This window comes from Porites lutea, chromosome 7 (assembly GCF_958299795.1).
Source record: "Porites lutea chromosome 7, jaPorLute2.1, whole genome shotgun sequence".
Classification (NCBI taxonomy): domain Eukaryota; kingdom Metazoa; phylum Cnidaria; class Anthozoa; order Scleractinia; family Poritidae; genus Porites; species Porites lutea.
The window spans coordinates 26,033,465-26,047,244 of record NC_133207.1 but is presented as its reverse complement, the minus strand read 5'-3'; the positions used below and the strand labels follow the sequence as shown (position 1 = coordinate 26,047,244).

General features: G+C 38.0%; 2 protein-coding genes across 2 annotated transcripts; both read left to right on the top strand.

Moving 5' to 3' along the window:
- The first annotated feature begins 145 nt into the window (after positions 1 to 145).
- LOC140942910 (uridine diphosphate glucose pyrophosphatase NUDT22-like) lies at positions 146 to 6,377 on the top strand. Its single transcript, XM_073391928.1, has 5 exons — positions 146 to 733; positions 1,521 to 1,640; positions 2,747 to 2,844; positions 4,594 to 4,687; positions 4,836 to 6,377. The coding sequence occupies exons 1-5, from the start codon at positions 206 to 208 to the stop codon at positions 4,950 to 4,952; spliced, it is 957 nt and encodes a 318-aa protein (XP_073248029.1). The 5' UTR covers positions 146 to 205; the 3' UTR covers positions 4,953 to 6,377.
- Positions 6,378 to 7,081: 704 nt separating this feature from the next.
- LOC140942718 (uncharacterized) lies at positions 7,082 to 13,683 on the top strand. Its single transcript, XM_073391688.1, has 5 exons — positions 7,082 to 10,244; positions 11,282 to 11,417; positions 12,223 to 12,282; positions 13,159 to 13,218; positions 13,519 to 13,683. Exons 1-5 carry the CDS (start codon positions 7,468 to 7,470, stop codon positions 13,666 to 13,668), a joined length of 3,183 nt encoding a protein of 1,060 aa, XP_073247789.1. The 5' UTR covers positions 7,082 to 7,467; the 3' UTR covers positions 13,669 to 13,683.
- Positions 13,684 to 13,780: the final 97 nt, after the last annotated feature.

Genomic DNA, 13,780 nt, shown 5'->3' with positions numbered 1-13,780 from the left:
CTGGTTTCAAATACCAAGGAGTCAACTGTGTTTCTTACGGCTAATTTGATTGGCTCTAGTGCGCTACATTGACCAATCACACCTCAGCTTATATTACAGCATTTTTCTGGGCAACATGGCGGCAGTTTCAGGGGTCTACACGGTTTTCAGTGACGGTTAAAGATCAGATTTATCGACCCTCCATGCGTTTATCATCCGCTCAAAAATGGAAATGAAAGCCTTCGTGGAAAAATGCAGGGATGAAGGACATTTTACTGAGATTTTCAACAGTGGAAATCACGTAGAGTTCGTCTCTTCCGGTGGGGCAAAGGACACAAACGTGGCAATTTTATTGTCGCACGATTACGACAGGAAGCCATGTAATGAACAGTTTGAATCTGAGATAGAAAAGACATGGGCGTTACGTAGAGAAAAAAATCCATTCCTTTTCAACGGATCGAAGTTTCGTCTTTTTGGCGTAGGCCACGAGGATGGGAAACCAGTGACTTTGCTTTTAGGACAAACGTGTTATAGAGATTATGTTTGCACAAATATGAACAACAGTCAAAGGATATTTTTGAATGAATTTGGGAAATCGGAATATGCCAACGAACATGCTTGTTTTTCTGATGCGTTAGGAGTTGGATCTGTTGTCGAAACAAGTGACAGTAAGTTAGTTTTTATCAGAAGAAGTCATCAAGTTTATGAAGACCCTGGGCGCTTGGACACGCCAGGAGGACATGCAGAACCAAGTGTATGTAGGGATGAGGGGGGTGGGGTATTTTGCAGATTGCCCAATGGCCAGCGAACTTCTCATGACTTTGTAGTTTAGTGATAATGGTTAAGAAACTTAGCGAGTCAAGTTTCAGGTCATTTTGCCCAGTATAATGACCCTAAATGGAACTTGATTCACTCAGTTTCCTAACCCTAATCATTAAACTTCAGAGTCATTTGGCATTCAGCAGCCATTTGGTGTTCTGCAAAATACGCCTACTGGGAAAAGGGCAGAGGATAGATGGGTAGATTTCCTCATGCCTATATTCATGTCATTTTGTCCACATGGAAATGCAGACGATACAAGCATGAACATTAGGACATGTTTCATCAACAAAAACACTTTGTATTTCCCATGAGGTGGCAATGAAGACAAGCCAAGAGGTGAAAATGTTTGGGGTTGTTCTTGTCACCATGTTGGTCTGCCTTACCTGTGTGACATGAAGTCCAGTTGCTGAGACTAGTCTTTGAGGGAAGGGGACTCTTGTTCATTAAGAAATTGTGATGAGAAGGGCTCAAGGGGATGGGTTTTTTACTTTTTTGCCTCCCCTAGACTATCCTCAAAGATCCACAGCATTCAGTTGGGAGAAAAGGCACAGCAAGCATTTTCCAGCATGCTGACAGTCCCTGGGTCTCTGAGGATGCCCCTGGACCTTTCACTAATATCACATGCATAGGGTCATGCATAAATTATATATTGAAACACCCATTGCACTTGTCATCACAGAACCTGTCAGCCTATCCTAATTCCGCCAATCTTTTTTCAGGAAGTTAAACTTCAAAATAGCAAGTTTGACAAGAACAGATCAGTTGATTTAGATGACATGGATGAAAAAGCAGTTGTATATGAGTTGTTTCACTCCATTGTGAGAGAAGTTAGAGATGAAGTAAGTGCAGTGTGCATCAGATTGCTTGTGACTGTAAGTTGATCTATGGTCACATCTTTGTTGAAAGTTTGTTTTTCTGTTTGGGCAAGCCAAATTTGAAATGTGTCATTTTGTGTCTTTTCAAAGATTTACTACCGTTTTATTAGATAGCAACTACTGCTACACCATAAAATTCTGAAAATAAGCCCCAGAAAATGTATTTTTCAAAGGTTTTTTTTGTTGGACTTACATGTAGAGGGGTATATACAAAGGGGCTTCTTATGAGAGGGCAATTTGCATGCCAAAATACGATCAGTGTTATTAATTTGAAGGGAAAATTGTGTCAGCAAGTTTATAATGTTTAAATCATGATATTACTGGGCTAATGACAATTTTTTGTGACATTATAATCCTATGAAGCTGCCAACTTCAAACACCACAGCAAATAACTTTACACTTTGCTAAAAATGGTGTTAAGCACGGTTTATACTGAAGCTCATTACTTTTTATAAAAAAGCACAACATTCATGGAGAATCTGATCTAACTGTAAAAAATTCATGAAAATGTTGGCTTGCTTGGTACACTTCCATTACAGTATGGTCTATTTTATGTTAATTTTGAGGACAATAAGAAAAAGTGCGTAAACATTTGCTTATTATTGATAAGCAAATTATGCCCTTTTTTCAGGAAACCCTTCAATTACTCCTAAATACAAGACCTGTGGGAGGTTCTTTTTGAAGCAGCCTAGGTTCAGCATTTTAACTGGTGCTCTTGTGGTTCTTATTATTTGCCTTTCAATGGTTTGCTTCAGTATTCATACTAAGACTCCTTTGAGATGCCAATGGTTATGTATAAAGTAAATTAAGTAACTTTAAAGTCCATAAATGGATTTATGTGGTATCTAATTTCTTCCATGTCATGTCTCAGTGCTTCAGTGTAATAAATTTATAATAATGAAGCTATCTCTGTACTTGCAATAATACTGTATTTAAAAAAATTGTTGTATTTCCTTCCCTTTAACTTTTTAAACTTGGCCCGTGTAGATTAGGAACTGCTATGTGTGGGCCAGTCTATTGTAAAATGTTTATTTTTGAGTAAAGATGAAGTTGATATTTGCATATTTTAGGTAAATATCCCAGAAAAATATCTTGACTGGCCACTGCTAATAGGTATACACAGGAATCATATGACTGCAAATAAACCAGGAGCATGCTTCAAAATCAGGTACAGGGTTGAAATGTGATTCTAAATAAATATTAGCAACAATATTATCTAGTTTATCTGTAGTCATGGGCATGGGGGACTATAATAGGTATGAACCACAGGATATGGTAGGCTTTTTGAGGTGCTTAATCCTTAAAATATATGTAGAGGGTAAGTATCCTTCTTGGTGTTGATGAGTTGTGGTCCTTTGATAGGGTACCTAAAAGCACAGAGGCTGAGCCACTGTAAAGAACATATTAAAACCTGCTTGACATGCAAGGAAAATGATTCAACTACAAAAGATTTACTCTAAAATCCTATTTTCTGTCAATTCCCATGTGAAGAGCACAAAAAAAACACTTGTTTAAGGTCCATTTTGCATTATCAGTTTTCCCTTATGTAGGGTTTCATTTTTAACTTGTGGATTAAACGTAGCGTAAGGAACGAATTGTTATGGGCATTGTGATATGCAAATGTGTAGCTCAGGTGTGGACACTTTGTTAGTAATTAGTCGGCTCACACAAAAGTGTCCAATATCAAAACGACAATTGTCACAGATCGAACATTCCCAAACGTCCCCGTGATAAAGAAGTGCTGAGTTTGCACTGTGCCCAGAGCCTTCGATGTTATGATTTTGTAGCTTCCATAGGATGATGTTGTCTTCATGTGGACTTTGAATGTTTCAAATTAGCACTATAGCCAACTTTGAGACAGAAGTTAGTGAACTTTTGAAGCTTTTTGACTTGTCCAGGTGATAAACATGATGAAGAGGTTAGCAATAAAGTGGTCCAAGCTCATGATTTTTTAACTTATCTCACGGCCTTACTACAAATCTCACTGCTTTTTGGGAACATTCTAAAATGAAATGTTTCTTTGTTGCTGAATCGTAATTGATTCTTCTCATGTTAATGCAGTACAATGCCGCTAGCAAGAGACTTTGCGATAGTTTTGCTTTGTAAGCCATTTCAAATGCGATGAAATGAGTTCAAGTACAGCTTTTACCGTCAAAACCCTGCTTATTTTCCTCATATATATCTTTGAATTCTTCATAAATAAAGCTCTACTAGATTTAAACAGCATCTACCTGCAGTTAAAGATAATTAATTTGACACAAATGTTCAACGCTTGATGCTGTGGCACAATAGAATCTAGGTCATAGCAATATCTGATATTGCTATGACCTCACATGTTAATTGTCTAGGTCTTGACTCCCACTGGAGGAAACTTTTTTTTTCTTTTTCTTTTTGGTCGTTTTGGTTTTGTTTTCTTAGTTTAGTTTAGTTTAGTTTTTTTTTACATATTTTCATTTTTTGATAGACTTAAATAACATGGGTAGACTAACTACAAGTTCATTATTGGCTTTCATTTTTAAAAATGATTAATCCGTGAGTTAGCCATAGGCATCCTTTGATTTGTTTCTGGGCATTACTAGGTTTTCAATTGAATTTCAAATTTATTCTCTTTTAATTTATTGATACAAGCTAGGTTTAAGAACTTTGAGGCACACACCTATCCAAAATTTACCAGGTGCACCCCTGTTCTGTGCCTGTGCTACATGTATTAATGATATAGTAGCCCACCTTTCTATTTTTGGTACTGAGCTTGAATTAGCTTGCAGCAGCGGCCTTTGCTGGGGAAATAAAATACCTTCTATAAGTGACCACCAAATACTGCGAGGTCACTTACAGGTTCTCTACATAGCTGGGTTATATAAGCTACCATCATTCAAAGTGGGTGTGGCCCATGTGTAACTGTCTGGTTTTTCTTAAGGTGCTCCTTAAGTGGTGAGGAAATCAAACAGCTGTACAACAAGGGAGGCCCAGAAGCTTATGAGTCCTCGGAGTTACTACTGGTTGATTTAGTGGTAAGCCTCCATTAAAGACTCTTTGCATTTGTAATCTACAGAGAATCTTTAACAAAGATGTGTTTTTCCTCACATTTCGAGATTTGGGTAATTTGTTGCATTTTCATAAATGTTAATGTGGCATTTTGTTGCATATCTCTTTCTACAGGAATTCCAAAAGGGTATGTCATCTAGTCAAGTCCAGGAACTGTTTAGAGATCTGACGCCAGGATGTAAAGCATGCCTCTACTTTTACTTCAACTTGCAGACCAACACCTGTGTGTAACACTGGCCAACTTATTTTGTCAAATCAATATTTACAACAGGACGTACTCAGCTATATAGAGTTGAACCTCTATAAAGTGGCCACCCTTGGGGTATCGGCAAGTGGCTGCCTAATTGCTGTTGGGCAGAGGGTTGTCATAAATTAGCATCTTTTTTGGCAGAAACATCACCTTATTTTGAAACAAATGTCTGATGGGAAAAGCATTACTGGTTCACAATTGGTCATCACCTTCTATCTCGGACTGTATTTTTCTTCATCATATTCTTAAAGTGAGGCCAAACTGTTGTGTAATAAGCACTTGGTGGCCTCTAAATAGGGGTTACAATTATGGAGAGTTCTCTTTGGGATAGCCAAAAGGTGGCAGCGGTCAGTGAATGGTGGTGGCCACTTAATAGAAGTTTAATTTCTCATTCTTTTCTACAATTATGGGACTTTAGAGGGAAGTCACTTAAAAGGTTGCCACTTAATAGAGGATCAACTGTAGCTAAAATCAGTGCAATGCAACCACATTTATCCAAGATACAAAACATTCCTTTGTTTGTGTGTGATATTTATGATTGTTAAATTTCAAAATAATAAATAAATATATATATAGTAGTTTGCTAGTTGGAGGACTCTGGAATAGCTAAGATGATGCCACATTTTTGGGATCATTTGGGTTGGCTTTATAGCTTAACCTCCATCCCAGCATCAGCACTGCACTGATGAGGCCCAGAAGGCTGAAACAGTGCTGTCTGCAGGTAGATCCTTCTTCGGTTTTAGTTTTATCACCTATTAGAGATGTAAAGAGGATCATCGCTTTTTTTGCAGTTTTGAAAAGAAAGCCTATGAAAACCCAGGCTTGTACAGGATTAGAACCCTTGATCTCTTTAATACTGGTGCAGTGATCCAACCAATTGAACCAACAAGCTAATTTATTGGTAGCTGGACATTTAGTCAGTTTGTACACATTATAATTATAATAACTATTAGAGCTTTTGAACACCAAATTTTACACAAATATTTAGTTCAATCTTTCCTTCTAATGTTTATATGAATAGCTTTTGCGTTAAACTGGAGGAGCAAAATGGTTACAAAGAAAGTTGTCACAACAGTGAAGAAATAACCTGTCTAGTTCTATTTTTTTGCTATCTAAACAGTCCTTACATAAGAATAAGTATAAAATGAAAGCATAGTTTGAATTTCGTCACATGGGACAATAATCCCATGTGACCAGAATTATTCTTTGTTTTTGTTTGACTAACCTTTTTCATTAAATATTTTAATTCTTTAAGTTTGATACCTTAAATTTAAACTGACCTAATTAAGATGTGTGCATTCTGCTTGTGTCCAAAAATTTATGTACTCGTGACCTTTAACTAACTTTTAAGATAGATAGAGCTACAGCATATAGTTTAATATTTCAATAAAGATGTCTTAACTGAATCATTCTTGGTGTTGTTCTTTTTTTCTTTTCCTTTCCTTTTTTTATTTAAATTTTCTCCTCTTAAAATTATTTTAATGCACAGCCCTTGGCAAAATTTGTATGGGAAAAAGCATTGGCATTTTGAACTGAACACTACGCGAGACCACAGACATCTCTGTCCCTAGCCTGCGTAGCAGGCACTTGGAATTAGTGGGCGCAAGAGAGAACAGGTGCACAAGAGGCTTTCTCTCCCCTCGCGTGTCTCTCTCTCTCGCGTGCCCGTCATTTCTTGTCCCCACCACTTCTAAGCACATGAAAGTGCCCTTCCCAAATGTTAGGGTAAAGGTCTCCCTGTTTTCATTTTTTTGGGCTTGGAGAGCAGGATTTGAGTCCCATGAACTGTAGCCTGTGAAAGCAGATGTATTTTCGATTGACACAAAATAAAGTCTGTGAACCCGAGCCACCAAATGATTTCTGTGTCGTAGGACATTATTTAGCCAATCACAGTTTAGCTCTTGAGAACCAAGAGAGAAGTGATGACTGGAAATTTGGCCGCATTCGCAGGCAGCATGAACTGGGACTCAGCCCACAAACGTTACCTTATGATCTGGAGAAAATCTTTCGCTTCTTTAGGGATTTTGTGTGTTGGCGATATAGGTTTTGGCGAACAATGAGACACACCTACCCTACTCCCCCACGGCTTTCTCAGGCTCCTGAGGCTGTGAATGAAAGCGAGGCATCACGGGACAAGAAAATGGCGCTTGATCAACCGGTAGTATCTCTTTGAGTAAGTGGCGATACAATAATTTGTTTTCCCTTGACTGATGCTGTTTGAAGTTACGAGTGGGATTAACTTGAATAGCATACAAGAGAACCGTGGAAAATAGGACCGTAGAAGACTATCACTGTGCCGCTGTTTCAAAATTCTTCCCAGTTATACATGTATTTCCTCAACTGTGGCTGAAGAACCAAGAGCAATATTAATATTGTGACATAGGCAAGGGTATACTCAACAAAATGAAATTCCTCAACCAGGAAAATTTGAAAGGAGTAGAAACCAAAATATCGTGAGAAGTCTGTCTTCCCGGCGAGTAGTTTATTCAGCTATTAATGGCTTGGTATTACGGAGTGAATAACTCGGACCTATATGGATCGAATTTCTCGACTGTCCTTGCAGATGCTCCGCCGCCTCTTGACGACACATTCGACGAAGATGACAATGAAATCGTTTTCCGAAACGATGTAAACAAATCAAAGAAGTATGGCGAGAAACCTGTTGCATCGCCGGTGAAGAAGACCCAGTCAAGCGAAGAAAAATTCACGGAGAAATCAAAATTAGGTGGCAGTGTTCTAAAGGGCAAAAATGAACACGACACGGAAGAAGGCAACGAAGAGTCGGATTTCGGGGACTTTGCTAGTTTTGCGGATTTTGGCTCAGCTTTTGGACAAGGCAATGGCAGTGGCGAATCGCAAGACTGGTTCACTAGTCACGACAATAGTGAAAAATCTCTCCAATCTTGGGATGCAAAAAGCAGCCAACAAGGTCCTTCTAATAATGTGGAAAATGGTGTCGATGACGCCGAATTTGCTGCATTTCAGGCAAATGAAGGCAGTGTAAATTTACAGGAAAGCTTACCTAATGGTAGTTCTCATCAGGGAAATTCAGACAGTGATTGGGTTAATAAAAGGGCACTTACAAATAGTGACATTAATGGCAGTTATGACTTAGAATCTGATGATGACTTTGGTGATTTTGCAACCACAGAGAATGCTATCACCAACCCTGGAGTGACTGCAGTGAAAGACGTTGACAATTGTGAAACAGCTGATAAGAAATCGGTTGCCCATCATGGAGATTCAACCATGGATGTCAATACAAAGGGATTGTTTCATGACGATAGTAAAAAGGACTGTGACATTCTAAAGGAATCATTGTCTGAACAGAGCAAAGAGTTCAAAACAGAGAAGGACACTGCTTCAAATGCGTCCTCAGAGAGATTTTTAGGTTTTGTTGGTAGTAATCGTGGAGATCAAGAATCAAGACAGCTGGATAGCTTGTCGGCAGAAGTGACCAGTAGTGAAATATCTACGACTGTATTGGCTGACAGTGAGGAAGGAGGTCATATTAATTGTGTGTCTTATGAAAGCACTAGGATAAAACAATCTACTAATGGGGAACAGCTAACTGGGAAAAAGTGCAACACTGTGGACTCACAGAATTATACCACCCTTGAAAAGGATGCAGCCAAGTTATCGCCAGAGCCTTCTGGATTGTGTGACGGCGATGATTTTGGAGAATTTGCTGACTTTAATGACATGCCTTTACAACAATCTAGTGGTCATAATGAATTTGTGCAAAAAGACATTTCACCAGTAGCACCTGAAGGGGAGAATGACGAAGTTGTGAAGGGTGATTCTTTATTTGTTGGAACTGCATCCACAAGAAATAAATATTATAGTGATGATGATGATGATTTTGGGGATTTTGGCTCTTTTGAAAAGAAACATGGTAAAAAAGATGAGACATCAAGTGATTCCATTACAGTTGATGCCAAACTAACTGAATCAAAGGTTAATAATGATCCTTTTGGTGCTAAAGCATCATCTATACAGGATAAGGACACTGATAATGATTTTGGAGATTTTGGTGCATTTGAAGTAAACCACAGTGAAAAAGAAGAAAGAACTGGCAGTGTTGATTCCGAGCCCAAATCTCTGTCTAATCAAGAAAAGGATAAAGATGATTTTGGAGGTTTTGGTATGTTTGATTCATTCAGCAGTGATACTCATGAGGATAAGGACCAGAATAACAGCATTGGGAGTTTTAGTGCTTCGGATTTAGAAGAAAAACCAATCAAAACTGAAGGTCAAAACAGTGATGATTTTGGAGATTTTGATTCATTTAGATCAAGTGCCATAAATTCCCAAAAAGGGTGTGATGGCAGTAGTGCTAACACTGAGACTTTTGGCAGTTTTGAGTCAAATATCAAAGATTCTCAAAAAGACAATGAAAGGTCAAAAGACTTTGGAGATTTTGGAACTTTTGAGTCAAGTGTAGAAACTTCTCTAAATAATGGTCAATGTAATGATGACTCTGGAGGTTTTGATGGTAATGAATCAAATACCAAAAGTGTTCAGGAAAAGGATGAAAATACTGATGATTTTGGAGATTTTGGAAGTTTTGAAGCAAACTCAAAAGATTCTGAAGGTCAGAATAAAAATACTGATGACTTCAATGGAGATTTTGGAAGTTTTGAGACAAATGCCAAAGATTCTGAAAGTCATAATGAAAATGGTGACGACTGTGGGAATTTTGGAAGTTTTGAATCAAATACCAAGGATTTTGGACAAGATGCCCAGTCTGGCTTTGGAGATTTTGGTGCATTTAAGTCCCAAGATTCCATAAAAAAGGATGGTGGTGATGATGATTTTGGAGATTTTGGTGGTTTTGAGACAGCAGATGAAAGAGTTTCAGAACAAACGTTTGAAGGTTTTAAAGCTTCTAGTACCAAAGGTGAACTGAAGCAAAACATCCAAAACAATGAATTTGGTGCATTTGACTCCAAACCAAAGAATTTAAGTACTGTGAAACAAACTGATGATCACTTTGGGGATTTCAGTCATGGAAAGGAAAACAAGTCTGGTGGTTTTGCTTCATTCTCAAGCTCTGACTCTAACTTGACAGCTAGTTTAGGTGCTTCCACTGACAAAAACACAAGCATAAAGCAACAAAAAACAGAAATATTGCAACATTTCAGCCCTAGCATCAATTTTATGATCAAGCAGGCGAGAGATTCGATTTCTGTGTGTTTTACCTCAGAACTGAAAAACAAGTTCAATTCACAGTGTACCATTTTATCCTCTCGCATTGGGAAAAGTTTACACAGGTAAGATGAATACATAGAGTTGCCTGTTTGAAGAGTAATGAAAGCTGTCAGTAGCTTTGACTAGTGAAGCAAAGGAGTTTATCCCTGAAAGAGGGGAGGGGGGCTACTCCAGAGTTAAAGTGATGGAGTTAATCAAAAGGGGGCAAAATCAATACCCAAAATAATCCCAAGGGCTTCGAACAAAACCCAAAAAATCCCCTTGACCAAAAGTTAACCTACAAGAAATCCTATGCTGTATTACTTATTACTTAGCCATAAAATTTTTCCGTATAGAACTAAAAGTATATAACATTTCAAAAATAAATAGAAATTGAATGTTTGTGTTTTTTTATTGCAATGCTGGCTAAAGCATGCGGCACTACACTAATCTTTAGATTAGTTTAAATACCCCCCCCAGAACCCTACTTAAATCAATTTTCCTGCCCAAAAAGTTCCTAAAAATGTGGAAAACTTCAAGCCCCCAAAAATCCTTTGATCATCCCTGTCCGTTCCCCCTCCCTTCCTTAAGCTATGAAGACAATGAGGTCTATGTTAACCGTTTAAGTCCCAATAGTGACCAACAGCAAATTTCTCCTACCGATATCCATACATTGTCATGAGATTAGGTTATGAGAATTAATAAAATGATCACCTCAGAGAAAATACTTTGATCTTTTATCTCTTAACTAATTCTTAAAGGAAATGTATAGAGATCAGTTTGGAGAATTTGTATGTGGATATTTGGGCTTAAAGGGTTAATAGGCATTTCTATAGGATGGATACTCCCCCTGAAATAGACAACTTGAGTCACCATTAGCATTTTTCAAGTGAAAATGAAAAGTCGTTTGCCTGGCAGGAAATTCTACTTGTTTATGTCCCAGACAACCAGAAGGCCCTTTTTTGAGCCCTGAAAAGGAGACACTAGCTTTTACATAATGTTTCTGTGGTAGTCAATAAAATTATTTTGACTGTGTTTCAGGTTGATGCTGTACCTACTTTATACATAGAAAGTGTTCATTTTCTTACATGTAAGATATATATAATATTTTTTGCTTCAGCAACAAAGAACTATGGCAACATCTTGAACATGCAGAAAATGAGGGCCAAATTCTGTTCAGCTGGTCTAATTCTTTTAGCCAGCACAAGAAGTTTTTGTCTCTTTGTATCTGCCCAGAGAGACCTCCCCCTCTTCAGGTAATAATAAGTGAGCTTACGCAACAGGACGGGAGAGGAAAGAAGACGATAAACCTTGTGTGACAAGCATGACAATAATTTTGTTTGAAAAACTTGTCCGCCGAACTTCACCCTCCTTTAAACAGGTCTTTTTGTAAAAGACCAGAACACATTAACTTAAGTGAAGATCACCACAAAACACATAAGTAATTGGCCTGTCATGTTTGTCACACGCAAGTGTTTTGCCATCCTCTTCTTTCATCCTCAACTGTCTTGTTGCATAAACTCACTATTTACTCGCAAGTGCATCTTTAAAAAATAATTATCATTAACTCTTAAGTAGTAATATCAACAATCAATTCTTATTAATTGAGTGATTAATTAACTAAATGTATTAATCTTTTGATAGTTATGTTACATTATCAGTCCTTTTCATCTTAAGGCTGCCAAGTACAAAGATAGACAGATTTAGAAACAACATCACAATGGAAAATTCGAAATTAAAGGTCCACAGAAAGGAGTGAATCCTACTTTCAGTGATTGATTTTCCACTTGCCATTGTTCAAAATCATTGTTAGAACTGTGTATGCTGTTATCACTGCCACAGCATTTTCATTTTGTAAATCTGCCTAATATCCATTAAAATCCAATGAAAATATGCAGTGCAGCTCAGAGATAAGCATTACCCCCACCACCACCTGCAATAAATTCATTCATTTCATGACAAAAATATAAATAGCACCATACTGTAGGAAAGTACCACCAGGTACATTAGCAAACCTCTCCTTTATGGCAGAGTAACCCTCCAAAACCTTTTTCATCCTAGGTGGGGTCAATGTTAAAGCCAATAGTGTCATCACAGTTCCCACCTTTTGGAGGAGGACAAGTAAGTTACTAGTCATAAGATTATTGAGTCTCATCTTCATTATCAAGATGATTGACATAATAAAGAAAAAATCACAATATCATACACCTATCCCACATATTTTATCATTTGCAGACTCAATCTGGCGAGCTTGTAACTTTCTGCAGGCATGCATGCGAATTTCTTCTCAGCAGCTTTACATTTTCCATGGCCATGCATTAGTTTTTTTATTCAAATTCGAGTGCGCGTTTATAGTCGTAGTTTGCATTATAACAAACTTTTTGTTGGCAGTTTTATCTGAGGAGTGCCGCACATGCGGTGTGGTACGAAACTAAGTAGTGATAAAAATGCCAAGTTGGATCTCACGTTGACACCAGATAACCTAGATTATCCCATACATGTATATCTTTCTCATTTTGCACATGCATGTATCAATTAACATATATATCATACCACTCTCATATGATTCAGTTAAATGAAAAATATAACAAAGATAACCACTATGAGCTTAAGAGTCTCGGCCGGTCAGCAGTCAAATTCACAAGTGCAGGCCAACATGGAATGTTGTTGCTTTGTCACAATCAGGATTGTCAAGTTTCTTTAGTGGTTTTCATAGCGGCTGTGATGTCTTTGAGCGGTTTATATTCATTCTATGTCCCCCTTCCACTGATTCATCAGTGTGATGCGTGGGAATGGGAGCTCATGGCTGGTCTGCAGGGATTTGCCAGCCATGGGGGCAGATTTTATCTAGCTGCTGGCTTGCTACAGGGGAGCCCTTTGGATGCCCCAGGCACCCACCCTCGATTTAGCAAGGCAGCAAGTTAATTATACAGGCAGTCTATGGTCACTTCTGTGGTATAACATTAATTAATTGTAATGTGTGGGATCTATTCACAGCCTGGAGCACTGTTGATGCCTGCCCCAGTGAGCAAAATGCCACAGTTTACATCTGGATTGGTAAGTTCGGGCTAACTTATTATACATTTTGTATTTTCTCACAATACTGTATATTAGGTATTTAGAGTCACAGGATCATTTCCTGTAAGCTCTTTACATTCTTACAATGTTCATGAGCTCACTAAGTAATGAGGTCTTCTAACCGTCTCTTGTTTTAGAATTAGAGGACCATGGCTTTCTTTTCCAAAGTTGCAGTTTCCAGTGGTTAAAAAAGCACCAAAGACTGTTTTTTTTCCCTTTTGCATAAAGAGTTACTAAGTGATGATTTATTTTTTTCCTTTTTTTTCCTTTTGGGTTAAGGATTTCTTGGAGCCCCTGAAGGGATCACAGGCGGCAGTGCAATCCCCACTTCAAAGCAAGGAATCTATGCAAGGTTCAAGTCATCCTATGACCCTCCCTGACCTTGGTGTAAGTGTGAACAGAGATGTTTTAAAATTGCCCCATCACTAATCGGGTGGTGGCAGTGTTTACCGCCGTTAAGTTCTGATAGGTTATGTCAAAAACAGAAAGCTACTTTTTGTGAAAGGTTTGAACCCAGGAGTCATTTTATAAGTTGATGGAG